The sequence below is a fragment of the Wyeomyia smithii genome, chromosome 2, assembly GCF_029784165.1.
Source record: "Wyeomyia smithii strain HCP4-BCI-WySm-NY-G18 chromosome 2, ASM2978416v1, whole genome shotgun sequence".
In the NCBI taxonomy this organism is placed as follows: domain Eukaryota; kingdom Metazoa; phylum Arthropoda; class Insecta; order Diptera; family Culicidae; genus Wyeomyia; species Wyeomyia smithii.
In genome coordinates this window covers 99,847,062-99,861,967 of record NC_073695.1, presented here as the reverse complement: position 1 = coordinate 99,861,967, position 14,906 = coordinate 99,847,062, and the positions used below count along the sequence as shown (strand labels likewise).

The following is a 14,906-nucleotide window of genomic DNA, read 5'->3' as shown; positions in this document are numbered from 1 at the left end:
TCAAGACAACAAAAGATAAAGAATTTGAGCATGAATCACACATAACAGGTGAAATACACGTGTTTGCCTCAATGTATTTTCCTCCCGTCCATGTTCACAAAACCGCCTATGAAACCTTCTTCTCAATAGCTGAATCCCCAGAGGATGAAATACATAATTTTGGAGACTTTAATCAACGCCATGCAGATTTCTTATTTTTTTTTCCTCATCTATAGTTTATTTGACACGGCACAAATACAATTCAATGTTTAACGGCACCAATTATATCTGGTAGCTTACTTTCTAAAGTATCTTAATAACTAAAAGCAAATTTTTTATCCTCGCTGCCGACTACGAGCTGAAACTAAATCTAACTTAAGCTAGAATGTTTTGCATGAAAAGCACTGATTTGTTGTTTGATGGTTTTCCATCGCCATAGGTAAGCAGCATATTGAATATGTTCCGCTGCTGGGCCAAGATATTACGGACTGGCATATTGGGTTGTCTCCCTCGGGGACTGAGAGTATCGTGCGGGTCTAGTTGCTGTTTCCGGATCCGGGGTCTTAACGTGTTCTTGTCGTTTGGTTGGATGTAGGCGGAAGGGGATAGGACTAAACTGGGGCGTGGATGGATTTCAGGAAAACGTATATAAGGGACATGTAGGATAGGTCACGGCTCGCCAAGACATCACGAACAGGAGCAGCCGGCTGCCTACCTTCGGCCTGCAGGGAAGCTACTAATCTAGACCTGGCGTCACGGTGTACAGGGCATGACCAAACAACGTGCTCTGTTATTGAAGATACCGAAGCCAGTGGACCCATCAAGAAGTGATCCGTCAGTGTAGTACATATTGTCGCAGTTGATGTTTCGATATTTATTGGAAAAAATTTTGGGGATCTGCTGCACGCGTAAATGATCCGGGATTCCACGAGTTTCTTCTATCATGGATGTATCGAAAAACACAGTAGAATCAGAAGTATTTTATAAGTCGACACGATTTGGAATATTCGAAGAAGGGTTAATATTTTGGGACATGTGATTGAAATACAATGTCATAAAACGGGTTTGAGAATTAAGTTCGATTAACCTTTCAAAATTTTCAATCACGGGACGGTTCAAGACCTCACATTTGATAAGAATACGAGAAGACAGGCTCCAGAAGCGGTTTTTCAATGGTAGTACTCCAGCTAAGACCTCCAAACTCATCGTATGGGTCGACTGCATGCAACCTAAGGCGATACGCAAACAACGATATTGTATTCGCTCCAGTTTGATCAAATGTGTGTTTGCTGCGGAGCGGAAGCAGAAACACCCGTATTCAATAACAGACAATATCGTTGTTTGGTAAAGCCTTATAAGGTCTCCTGGGTGGGCTCCCCACCATTGTCCGGTTATTGTACGAAGAAAATTCACTCTTTGTTGACATTTTTTCATCAGATACCTCACGTGACAACCCCAGGTGCCTTTAGAGTCGAACCAGACACCAAGATATTTGTGTACCAAAACCTGAGAAATCGTTTTACCCATTAATTGTGTTTGAAGCTGAGCAGGTTCATGCTTCCTAGAAAAAACTACTATCTCAGTCTTCTCCGGAGAGAATTCGATACCTAGCTGTAAAGCCCAAGCAGACAAATTGTCCAAGGTATCTTGCAATGGTCCTTGCAAATCGGCAGCTTTGGCTCCTGTAACAGAGATTACACTGTCGTCTGCAAGTTGTCTTATCGTGCATGAGTTTGCCAGACATTCGTCGATGTCATTTACATAAAAGTTGTAAAGAAGGGGGCTTAAACATGAGCCCTGGGGAAGACCCATGTAGCTAATGCGAAAAGTTGCCAAATCGCCGTGCGTAAAATGCATGTGCTTTTCGGACAACAAATTGTGCAAAAAATTGTTCAAAATTGGAGAAAATTCTTGTCGGTGAAGTTTACCCGAAAGAATGTCAATAGAAACGGAATCAAAAGCCCCCTTAATGTCCAAGAACGCAGACGCCATTTGTTCTTTGCGAGCATACGCCAGCTGAATATCTGTTGAAAGCAACGCAAGACAATCATTCGTTCCTTTGGCACGGCGGAAGCCAAACTGAGTATCTGATAGTGAACCATTTGATTCGACCCAATGGTCTAAACGACGGAGTATCATTTTTTCCATCAATTTCCGGATACAGGATAGCATTGCAATCGGCCTATAAGAGTTGTGATCAGAAGCTGGTTTCCCTGGTTTTTGGATGGCGATCACCTTCACTTGCCTCCAATCCTGCGGTACAATATTTTACTCCAGGAACTTATTGAACAAGTTCAACAAGCGCCTCTTGGCATTGCCGGGTAGATTCTTCAACAAGTTGAATTTGATTCTATCTAACCCAGGCGCGTTATTGTTACAGGACAGGAGGGCAACTGGAAATTCTGCCATCGTAAAAGGTGATTCAATCGCGTCGTGGCCCGGAGACGCATCGCGAACAATGTTTTGCTCAGGAACAGAGTCCGGACATACTTTCCTGGCAAAATCAAATATCCACCTACTTGAAGACTCCTCGCTTTCGTTGACCGTTACGCGATTCCGCATTCTTCGGGCTGTGTTCCAAAGAGTGCTCATTGATGTCTCCCTCGACGTCTCGTTTACGAACCGACGCCAATATCCGCGTTTCTTTGCCTTAGTCAAGCTTTTAAACTTGGTATCAAGCTCCGAATAACGTTTAAAGTCGTCGGCATCGTCTGTATCCCGGAAGGTCAGATACGCGTCGGATCTTTGCGTGTAGACATCGGAGCACTCTTGGTCCCACCACGGAGTGGGAGGCCGTTCTTTGATCGTTACGCCGGGATATTTCTTCGTTTGGGCTTGCAACGCGGCGTCGAGAATCAAGCCCGCGAGGAGGTTGTATTCTTCAAGTGGTGGATGATGTTGAATCGACTCGACCGCTTTTGAAATCATTTCCTCGTATAACTTCCAATCGACATTCCGTGTGAGGTCATACGGAATGTCAATTGGTCGCATGCGAGTTGACCCGTTATTAATTGAAATAAGAATAGGCAAATGGTCGCTACCGTGAGGATCAAGGATTACCTTCCATGTGCAATCCAACCGTAGCGACGTCGAACATAAGGATAGATCCAAAGCGCTTGGGCGCGCTGGAGGTTTCGGGATACGTGTCATTTCACCGTTGTTTAAAATAGTCATGTCGAAGTCATCGCAAAGGTTATAGATTAAAGAGGAGCGGTTATCATTGTATGGGGAACCCCAAGCCACGCCATGAGAGTTGAAGTCTCCCAAAATCAAACGTGGCGAGGGAAGAAGTTCCATTAAATCAAAGAGCAGCCGTTGCCCAACCTGTGCTCTGGGAGGAATATATATTGAGGCAATACAAAGCTCTTTACCTTGTATTGTCATTTGACATGCGACAACTTCGATGCCTGGAATCGAGGGGAGGTTAATACGATAGAAAGAATAGCACTTTTTAATCCCTAAAAGTACTCCTCCATATGGGGTGTCTCGATCAAGGCGAATAATATTAAAATCATGGAAGTTGAGATCAATATTTGAAGTAAGCCAAGTTTCACAAAGGGAAAATGCATCGCATTTGTTTTTATTTATCAAAACTTTAAACGAATCAATTTTTGGTAAAATACTTCTACAATTCCACTGTAAGACAGAGATAGAATCCTTCATATACGCAGTTGAATTAGGCATCGAAGGATACAATCGCTGCAAGGAGGGGCCATTGGGCAGTCAACTGCTTCAAAAATGATCTAACTGTTGGGAGGAATGCTGTAAGAAAAATTTTAATTGGATCGGGTACATTGAAATTTTCAAAAATCCAGTCCACAATGTCAGAAAATTTCACTAATCCAGAGTTTGTTTCCTCAACTGGATGTGCAAAAGGAACAACTGGGGTTTTAGATGTTCCTGGCAGTGCTGGGAACTCCTTCTGGGACTTTAAATTTGCAAGCCCAGGAGGAGTTTGCTTCGGTTTTTCCGCAGCACTGTTTGGTTTGTTCGTACTTTTCATAACACTTTGGGAAATCTTAGGACCTTTACGGGGAAGTTTAGGAGAAGAAACATTTTTCCTCTTCCTAGACTCCCCAGGATTGGCATAAGATGTTCCCGCTGATGAATCGTCAGAATCGGTTTCATCAGAGGGCAACAGATCAAAGGGGTTCGATGTTATGGTAGAAGTGGTCACGGTCTTCTTCAGCATCTCAGCGTAAGAACGCTTTGAACGCTCCTTAAGTGACCGCTTGATTTTATCTCTGCGCTGCATGTACACCGGGCATGTGGAGAGCTCATGCTGGTTTTCCCCACAGTGAATACATTTTTCAGCATTAACACTGCAAGAATCTTCCGCATGAGTCTCCCCACACTTGCTACATCGTGCCTTATTGCAGCAGTAGGCGGCTGTGTGGCCTAACTGCTTGCAATTGGTGCAATTCATAACACGGGGTACATACAATCGCACAGGCAGACGAACCCGGTCGATCGAGACGTGGCTAGGGAGTGCAGATCCGGCAAACGTAACGCGAAACGAGTCTGACGGAGTGTAAACTTTTTTACCGCCGACGAGAGACATGGACCGCAATTGCTTACAATCCAAAATCTTCGCCTGTGTTTCGGTATTTTTGAAGCAACGGGTTGCGCTTTTTAGGATACACTCGACAGACAGACTCGAATCGGTTATAACACCGTCGATCTCCACGTCTCGTGCGGGTATGTAGACGCGATACTCGCGTGTGAAGAGCTCAGAGCAAGCGATAGCATTGGCCTGTGCCAGATCACTGACCACGACACGGAGCTTGTTAGGTCGGACCTTGGAAATTTCGGTCACGGCCTTGTACCCCTTCGTCAGGTCTTTAGCAATTTGCAGTATGTTTAAACGCTTTGAATTCACTCCTGCCTTTGGACGAAAATAAACAGTATAGCTGCCCTGTTGAGATCCGTCCGGGTAAAGCCTGGGGCGAGGGGGGACTGGAGAATGAACAGGGGAGGGGGTAACAGAAGGGTCAGGGTCAGGGGGGTTCGGGGATGGTGGCACGGGAGGCGAGGGATCTATATCCATTGCGCTAAATGTAGCGCACTAGCGCACTAGCGCCGACAAGAACACGTACCTCTTTACTTCTTCCTTCCAGCAGTGGTTGTCCGATCGTTCGAAGCTGCACCCAAAGCAACTCATTCTTATTTATATTATATTATATTTATAAAAAAAAACGCTATTTCCAGACAGAACCGAATCAACAACGTCAAAAATCAGCGAAACTGTTATTTAGACTTTTTATTTACGAACTTGTTTGATATTTAATGTGTGACTGAATCACTAAATCCACTAGAAAATGAGAAAATTAGGCGTAGCAGACGGCAATCGAGAATTCTTAATTTATACATGCGCACCGAAGACCTAATGATTATGAATACGAAGAAGTCGGATAGTATGTCAGCTTCCATATGAACTGATCAAATTTTGTTACGTAACGTTCAAACGAGCCTTCGGATCAAATTGATATTTACCATCAACTATCTAGACACTAAACTCTTTCAAACGCACTAAGAACAATCGAATTGGTTCAGTCGATGCTGAGTAAATCGAGATATATTGGTCGTCAAAATGAATATAAATACAAATATGCATACTTGCACACACATACATACCTCATTCGATTTTTGAAACAGGATTATTGGGTATATATAGCTTCAGGTATGTAAGCACTCAATGAAAAAAAAAATATGTTTGAGGCAAAATTAAGTTGTTTCTTGCCCAAAATAAATTCAAATATCGTATGTGTGGAAAAACACACACCAGGGTAGACAACGTAAGTTTTTTGAGGGTGGGATGAAGGTTAAATACTACGTGAAGGTTACTTTTTCTGAAGGATACTTATTTTAAATTTGATATTATTTTCCTCTTTCTGACTCTAGCGTTTACAGTGAAAATGTGTATGATATTCTACCTGAACAAGAAGCCTGCGACATTTATATGCTTGAAAATAAAGCCATTAAAGTATGTCTCAGCTAATTGTAATATCCCTGGTTAATCATTAAATTTATTTTAATTGCAATGAGGTTAACAATTTAAATTTTAATGTGCAGGTAAAGCGTAGGAAGAAGCACAATAGTACTCACGAATCAGAGATATTATTTTAACGAAATGGTTCGTGGTACTTCGATGTGTCTATAATATAATTGCAATTTTTGAAAAATCGTTCATCTAATTTTAACTTCAATGCTTTTGAGAAGATTGAAAACCAGCGGAGCAAAAAAATGTCATTATATACCATTTCACGAAGGAGGATAATTTGTTGAACCATAAAAGCTATACGAACTCTGACACAAATTGACTGTTGTTCAATTACGTTACATGCGCACCCGCAGGCAAAAATTGCCATTCCCGTACGGCAGTTTCGCAAGTTTTGACCTTTCTCCACCGCAGGGCTTCTCTGGCAACGCACCCGTTCGTTGTTGTGAGCAAATCGCATTCATTACTGCACACTCTGGCAGCGTTACGTGAGCTAGTAGGCCGATTTCGCGGTTAAGGTCTACATCACATCATAGCTTTTCTTCTCTCCACTTCCCATGGAGCGTTCGTCGCTTATTGTAACACGTTGGCATTTCCAGCTTCCATGCTGTTTCACGGTGCATCGGTTGTAACTCTTTCGGGGTTACTCGCGGCCATTGAACCAGTTACCTAGTGCTAAATCTCATCGGCCATTTCTCTTTGCATAGCTTTTCCTATATCTACTCTCGGCCACTGTTTGCACATAAGGCATTTTTGTTTTGCTCTCTTGCTCTTCGGTTGGCACCGCTTAAGACCAAGCGTCTCCTTTTCACGGCATCTCACGGATCTATTACGCTAGCTCTTCCGCGAGGAGTTCGACTTCCTTATGTGTACTATCGAACCGGTTTTAGTTTACCGCATAATACTTAACGACTTGTCAGACAGCTGTTGGAGTTTGCGGCGATTTCGTAAGAACCTTTCTCCGTTCAATTTTGGAATTTCGGATACAATGACATGACGTCTAGTAGTACCTGAGGGTAATTTGAAAAGTACGAACGAATATGTTAGGTAAAATATTAATTTCATTAGCTTTGACTTCCCGCAACATAGCGTTATGACGATCAAATACAGAAGCATGTAGTTATTTTTTCTCTACAGCTGAGCCACACTAAGGAGGGGTGGGTGGCGCGCCACATAACACAACACTGCGGAGAAAAACCAACGGTAAATGTAGGGCATCACGATGACTGCTGCTACTGCCACTGCATTGCAATGAAGGGCTGGCCACAACCGCTTTCCTACACTGAGACAGTGGATAGCAGGGAACTGTCTACTGTGTACCCTGGCGGCTTGGCGGCAGCAACAGTTGTTTTATGACCGATTATAATTGCAGTGTAGGTTCTATGTTCGTAGCATAAAAACAGCTTGAATAGAGATGATCGTGATCGAGGCCGCCATCATTCAACATGCGTACTTTGGCAGCGCAATCGCGGAAGTGACTGCAATGCAGGCCATTCGTTGTCTGATAAACCTTAGAACATCAAGCGTGTTCCATTAAGGGGAAAACAGTTTTTCATCTATTTGCAGTCGTGAGTCATCAAGGCATCAAGAATTTATAACAATTATATTTTGTTAATGCTTCGACCTAAACTCATCTGGATTTTATATGTGTGATCCTGCCCACCAATCGTGTACGGGTGAAAATGGGCAATCGGAAAATTGGTACGCCAGTGAGAGACACAAACATCTAGTAGACAAACGAGGGGAAGTTCAATGACTCCCGTTGACCAGCGTTGTTCCACATTTCGGGTAGACACCGCGGGCTAAGCTGGTATGTGTTGGTGGTTGTGGCGCGAATTCACCCGATCCAATCGTCACTGCTGGATACATGGTGGCCGTGCGCCGTTCGGAGGAAGGAGGTCGGTCCGTGTGGCGACTGCCAAAGTGGAACAAAAAACCTCAACCGAGACACGAACTCGATCGGCTGAAGTTTGCTTGCGTTTCGTTCACGCCAGGCAATATGATTTTGACGACTTCATCTTCGTTGGGTTGGGTATTCTTCGAAATCGGTGGTCTTTAAACTAGGTGGTTTGCTGTGTTAAAGTTAGTCACACATACCACATGTACAACATCTTCAGAGGATCAAAACATGATACTTACGATTTATCTGATCAAATGTTATATTGGGTGAATTTGCGTACCGTCCTGTTGAGTTTTTTGATACTTTTTCCGTGTTTTTCTTTTCTATGTAATTGTAACTCCTGTCATAATAACCGGAACTCAATGATTTTAACTCATATTTAACGCAGATAGGTATGCAACAGTCATAAATCATTTCGGTTGAATTTATTGAGAAATAAAAAGAAACAGTCAGCTCAAGAACTCGATTGGATTTTTTTCAAAAATACAACTTTTTAACTAAACCATATTTTTTAATTATTTTAATTTTTTTGATCAAGATCCTTGATATCTTATCGGATAGCTGAGATATTGGCATTTTTATATGTGATGGAAAACTATGCATTTTAACAAAATACCATGGAACGGGGTGCAAATAATCAATTTTTATAACAATTTCCAATTAACTAGCTTCATGTACATTTTTCTCGAAATAGTATAATTTTAAAACAAGTACTGGTATGTGCTCCAGTAAACCTCTATGGCTATTGGTGAAGTTTCTATCGTCTTTTTCATGAAATAAATTCGATAATTCTATAAGGTACTATGAGGTAAATTGGGGTGTAATTGATCACCATTGAAATCCATACATTCTTTTGCCAATGTGCTTTTTTTCGACATGCTAAAAATAATTGATGATTTCTGTACTGAAAAATATCATTTACAGCTAGTTTGGAAACGAAAATAATGATATTTTAGGTTAAAATTTGTTTATTTTGGTTCACGAGCTGCTTGTTGCTAAAGTTGCTCTTATTTGATCGTCGTTAGACCGATTTCAATTCGGTTTGTTGCAAAAGCTCAAAAACTAGCTCTGAAATTAAAATCTTTGGGGTTTCCTGAAAATTCATCAGTATTTCTTTAATGGTATGGAATGATCATTGTTGAAAATTACATTTTTTGAGCTTTTATCAAGCTGTACTCTCTTCTCCAAATTTAACGTAATTACCCCTCAACTAAGATTACTTCAAGTAAATTCAATACTTTTTTTTGTTATTTGGAAACTTGTTTGATCAAATTTTATTGATTTTCGACTGAGTTAGAAGAATTTTTTGAAAATTTGAAAACTTCGACAGGTATGTGAATCATGCAAAAGTTGCATTTAAGGACACGTTAACATTGCCTAATGTTGTAAGAGCAATATCTCTTGATAAGTATTGTTTATCACGAATTTTTAGGTGATCAATTCCACCCCATTCCACGGTAACTGTTTTATTTTAGGAAATAAAAATAACAACGTTCGGAAAACAAATGTTTTTTTTGATGGCTGATAACTTAGTGGAAGGTTGAAAAATTCGAAAAAAATCTGCGATAAAAGTTAGAACGGAAATTGTGATTTTAGTGCCTTCTATTAGAAAACTTAATGTTGTTCGTAATATGAAAGAGGTAGAAACATGATGTTCGGTAAAGTTTCTTGTTTTAAATTTTCGTCTTAAATCCCGCTTTGCAGTAAGAATTTCAGTTCTTCAACAAAAAAAAATTTTATATGTGTTTTAGAAAAAAAAACAATATCGCACGCTTAGCCTTGGGGCTAATAGCGGCTTCGATCAACTAGAAGTTGAGAGAATTCGTTATCGATATTGTTTTTGGCACATTTTGTATGTGTAGGATAAGTACAACGATACACCGTGTCCCAGTGCTGAGTCGAGAAAATTTCCAGCTCGAAAAGATCCTCGACTCGATCGGGAATCGAAAACGATATCACAACCGTGTGGGAGAGCTAGCCGACCAACATCGCTAACCACAGAGCCACGGGGACCACATTATATGTGTTTTAGAGGGTTTTATCTAAAAATTATGAGAAAAATTCACTTTTTTGTGATTTTCAGTGGGCTCTATGAGTCAAATAATTGAATGCGATGCTGAACTAAACCATTCAAAGTATTCAATAGCAACCTCACAAAAATAGAAAAATATATGGAAAAATGTAGGAATCGAACAGATTTGAAAAGTGCAAAAGAGTGGTTTTGTAGCTTGAAAAAGTCATTTTTTCATAAATCACGTTTGGGCAACCGGATAACAATTTTTTAGAAAGTCGAAATGTTGTAGAAAAATGCTGTAAATAACATTATCTTTCAATTCAGGGGTGAACACCTTGACTTTTTCAACAAAGATTTTTTTTCAGCAGCCTACTCAGAAAGCATTGCACAACGAAGTAGAAATTGAATTTGAGGAGAAATGTGGATCTAGAGTAAGATTAATATTGTAGACAAAATTTTTTTCTTCTACAAAGTTGGTTCATATGATAAAGCGCTTTTTTGGGTTTCAGAAATTAGGGTGATCACAATTTTCGATGAAATCAAAAAACTGAATTTTTTATCTATGAAGATGGAAGAAAAGATTGTCGAACATGGACCAACATGTCCTGTATCTGCAGTGTTGTAGTCTCCAACAAATAAAAGACTAGTTGTAGCTTTAACGTCTATATTCTTTGGAGGTTGGAACAAATATGAAATAATGAAAATTGTGCTGTCAACCAGCTTGATAATTCACAGGCTTCTTAGTTAAAAGTCTTCGAGTGTGATTGCTATGGAACATCTCCCCCTTAAAAGAGATCGTAGGATCCGAGCCATACCGCAAAGCCTTCGGTTACGAGCGGGTTGATTGGAGCACTGCGGAATGATGCCTTCAACAACGATTTCTGGTGCTAGAACCTTTTCTTGGTCCAATGTTGGTTCGGCAGGGTGCAATACTTCAAGCAGTTGTTGAATTGGTTGTGCCAATTCGGGCAGCATTTCAGGCGGTTGTTGAGTTTCTTTGGAATCGGGATCGGCAGTTTCATCCGAACAGTAGAGTACACAGTACACAGATTTTGCATTCCAAATTTCACAAGCAGCACGGTCCATGGTAAATTTGATTCAGTAGCTTCTCTAATGGATTCTAGATGACGCTGTCGTAGCTGATTCGTATGGGAACGGATGAGACGACCGGTTTCCAAAAGTACAGCATACATGACGGAGCCTTTTCTCTCAATCACCTTGCCAGGAACCCATGAGGTTTGATTGTGATGATGAACCTCTGCGTACACTAAATCATCAGCGGAGAACTCTCTCTTGACGGCACCATGGCGTTGATTAAACTGGTTATTCTGCTTACTGTTTACAGCTGGTGTGCTTGATTTTCGGGGCTTAAGAAGATCCAGTGTAGTAGTGAGGGGTCTACCTAGAAAAAGCTCTGCAGGTCACGAGCTTATAATCACGAGCACTTCGATTGGGTGTGGACCGGTAAACGGAAAGGAAAGTTTGAAGATGTCGGGAAGTTTCTGGTTTTCCTCCCTCTCGTAACTTTTTGAGTCTCCTTTTCAAAGTGTCCACAAAGCGCTCAGCCTGTCCATTAGACTGTGGATGGTAGGGCGCAATTGTTGAGTGGGTGATTCCAGCTTCATCACAGAATTGCTTGAATCGGGCGCTAACAAATTGCGAGCCATATCCGAAACCAGAATTTTTGGAATGCCGAATCTTGAAAAAAATCTCGTCTAGCATTTCCAACGTTTTCGTTGTGTTTGTGCTTCGAGTGCGGTAGATTTCTGGCCATTTTGAATATGCGTCAATTACCAGAAAGTAGTAGTATCCATTGATCGGGCCTGCATAATCGATATGAACTTGTTCCCACGGCTTCGATGGAATGGGCCACGACTCCAGGTCCGTCTGGCGTGGTGATTTAGCAGCTTCAGCACAGGGTCTGCAGCATCGAACATATTTTTCGACGGCATCATCGATGTTAGGCCAGTACACGAAACTTCTTGCTAGGGATTTCATTCGCTCGATCCCCGGATGGCCTCGATGTAGTTGCGTTTGCGAAAGCGGTTTGGCACAACAACTCTATCGCCGAACATGATGCAACCTTGGACGATCAGCAGACTGTCTCGGCGGATAAAGAATTGTTGGACAACTGGATCATTAATTGCTTTGGAATGGTTGGGCCATCCTTCATTGATATGGAACACCACCGACTGGAGAACAGGATCTTTCGATGTTTCAGTAGTGATCATTTCAGACGTCACAGGTAGACTTGAAGTAGAGTCACTGAGAACGGTGCTGACATCGGCTTCCATTTGGACAGAAGCAATGACATACTCTTCGTCAGTTATTGAATGGCATTTCATTAGTCGTGAAAGGAGGTCAGCGTGTCCAAAGTCTCCAGACTGGATGTCAAAATCGTACAGCATTAACGTAAGCGCCCAGCGTTGAAGCCGGTTAGCCGTGTATACCGGAATTCCTTTTTGGCTCCCGAACACCTTAAGAAGTGGTTGGTGATCAGTCTGCAAGGTAAACTTCCGACCGAATACCATCTTATGGAATCGTGTTACAGCAAAAACCAGTGCCAAAGCTTCTTTTTCTATCTGGCCGTAATTCTGCTCCGCAGGAGTTAGAGATCTTGAAATGTGCGAAATCTAGACAAACATTACAAAAGGTCCTATCTGCTTTCATCGTTTTTCCGGAGCGTCTTTTCCTCTTGGTAATGGTTCAGCTTTAGTGACTCTCCCAAGCGTGGTTTTCGTTCAGAAGGCTAGAGTGATCCCTCCGCTATCAACTGGTGCAAATAACGTGTCATAAAAGGTGTTTAATAAGTTGTAGTGATGAAATGAAAGTGATCGATCAAAAAATCGATCAAAGCAGATAGGATCTTTTGAAATGTTTCTCTAGAAATAGCCTTCGCTGATCCATTCGGAAACGATGCATAATAACAGCGCCCAAGCCATTTTTGGATGCATCACCTGCGACAATGATTTCTTTGTTCGGGTCAAAATGTGTCAGCAACAAGTCGGAAGTATGCAGCATTTTGAACTTGTCAAACGACTTCTGACAGTTTGCAGTCCATTCCCATTTAACGTTTTGCTTCAGTAAATAATCCATGGGTGCTCTTAGCTCTTTCATCTGCTTGACAAAACGCCCATAATAATTGATAGCTCCAAGATACGATCGAAGCTGTGATACGTCGATGAGTGTTTATCGTCAGATACTTTTGTGATTCCTCTTCAATCTCGACTTGCAGGTACGCATCAGAAAAATCGAGTTGGGAGAAATAACGGCAGCCAGCTAGATCAGCAAAAATATCATCTGGATGTGGTAGCGGATGGGCTGGGCATCTCTAGCGCATTGTTTAACTCTGTAGAATAGTCGCCACAGATACGGACGGAAACGTTGTCTGACTTACGGACCACTACTATCGGAGTTGCCCAGTCGGAAAACTTCACTGGTGAGATAATTCCCTTGTCCTGAAGACGTTGAAGTTCGGCATCCACCTTGGGAAGGGCAGCATATGCAACTTGTCACTGGGACAGTACACGGGACGGGCGTTGGGTTTCAGGTAGAGTTTAACTTTTGCTTTGGTACACCGGCCAAGTGTGCTCTGAAACACTTCCGAAAACTTCGTACGCAGCTTTTGCTCAAAGTCTTCCGGCTTCTGATGCACAGCATTAACCAGTGAGTTGAAAGGAATCGACCATAGATGGAATAGATCGATTGTTTCAATTCCAAGGACATTCAAATCCGGGCTTGACATATAGACAATGCCAGCTTTTGTCGCGCTTCGGATGGTTATGTCTTCAAGGAACTCACCAGCCATGTTGATCTTGTCTCCGGAAGCGCTGATGGCGGTTATGTCGGTTTCGCTGATGGCTGGTTTGCCTATGGCCTTCCAGGTCTGCGTAGAAATTATGGTGATATCAGAAGCGCAATCTAACTGAAGGACAGCTTCTTTGCCATTGATTCCAACAGTAACGTATTTCCTCTTCCCTTGAAGATCGATGCGTTTCACTGAAATTCCTTTAGACTTCACAAATGCCTTGTACTTTTGTTTTTCGAACTTCTTTGCTGGCTTTGATTTTGATTCAGCGGATGAGCAGTAACCTTTTTTATGCCCTTTTCGTTTGCACTTGCTGCAATTGTGGTCTTGATAGGAACATTTCTTTACGAAATGTAAATCACCGCAAAACCAGCACGGAGATTTCGGTTGTTTTTTCTTAGCAGGCTTGGTGGAAACAGCGTTGACGACGGATTTTTCCAGAACGGGCTTCTCTACCAACTTGGTGTCCTGCTTTAGATTATTGAACCGATGACACTCCTCGACGTGATTTTCCAAGGTTAGCTTTGTGCCGTCTGCTGGCGGAGCATGCTCTTCAGCTTCCAATTTGCCGATCAATCGAGTTCGGATGTCTGCATCGCGGGGAGATTGTAGACGAGGTTTGAACAGCGAGGTTTGATGGCCAATAAGTTTCTTAAGTTTCTTCACTATTTCGTCCAGAACAAAATCGCGGGGATGTCATGGCAGGATACTATTTACGTATCGCTCGTGGAACTGGGTGCCGATTTTTCTTAAAAGTAGTCTCACCTTCGCTGGATCGTCTAAATTCTTGCCGTCGACCTTGAGGACATCTTCGTAGCGAGCGAACCACGCGTCGAAGAACACTCCACCGTCAGGATCGTAGTAAAAATCTTCAATTCCCGTGGCCAACGATTCGATTATCTTCTCACTTCCCAGTTGGCTGGCTTGACCTCGCTTGAGGAGTTGAATCTGCTCTTGTTGGTTGACTACCAGTTCGGTTAGTCGGAGAATCGCGTTTTTCAAATCCTGGTCGGACATCTTGCAAGAGTCTTGGAGCAGCTTAAAATTGTCCTCGTCGCCAAGAATTGTTGTAGTCTCCAACAAATAAAAGACTAGTTGTAGCTTTAACGTCTATATTCATTGGAGGTTGGAACAAATATGAAATAGAGAAAATTGTGTTGTCAACCAGCTTAATAATTCACAGGCTTCTTAGTTAAAAGCCTTCAAG

At 42.0% G+C, this 14,906-nt stretch overlaps 1 protein-coding gene across 1 annotated transcript; it reads right to left on the bottom strand.

Moving 5' to 3' along the window:
• Nucleotides 1–7,726: 7,726 nt before the first annotated feature.
• LOC129719777 (uncharacterized protein K02A2.6-like) lies at nucleotides 7,727–11,889 on the bottom strand. The gene is made up of 3 exons (XM_055671186.1): nucleotides 11,294–11,889; nucleotides 10,786–11,244; nucleotides 7,727–7,892 (listed from the first exon to the last, which is right to left on the bottom strand). Exons 1-3 carry the CDS (start codon nucleotides 11,887–11,889, stop codon nucleotides 7,727–7,729), a joined length of 1,221 nt encoding a protein of 406 aa, XP_055527161.1.
• Nucleotides 11,890–14,906: the final 3,017 nt, after the last annotated feature.

Excerpts from the sequence above, each read along its gene's own strand:
- LOC129719777 (XM_055671186.1), bottom strand. The coding sequence starts at position 11,889 with ATGAAATCCCTAGCAAGAAGTTTCGTGTACTGGCCTAACATCGATGAT. Across the intron at positions 11,245-11,293 it reads ACCTGCAGAGCTTTTTCTAG|CACACCAGCTGTAAACAGTA; the intron begins GTAGACCCCTCA and ends CCGAAAATCAAG. Across the intron at positions 7,893-10,785 it reads CAACATTGGACCAAGAAAAG|TCGCCACACGGACCGACCTC; the intron begins GTTCTAGCACCA and ends CCACTTTGGCAG.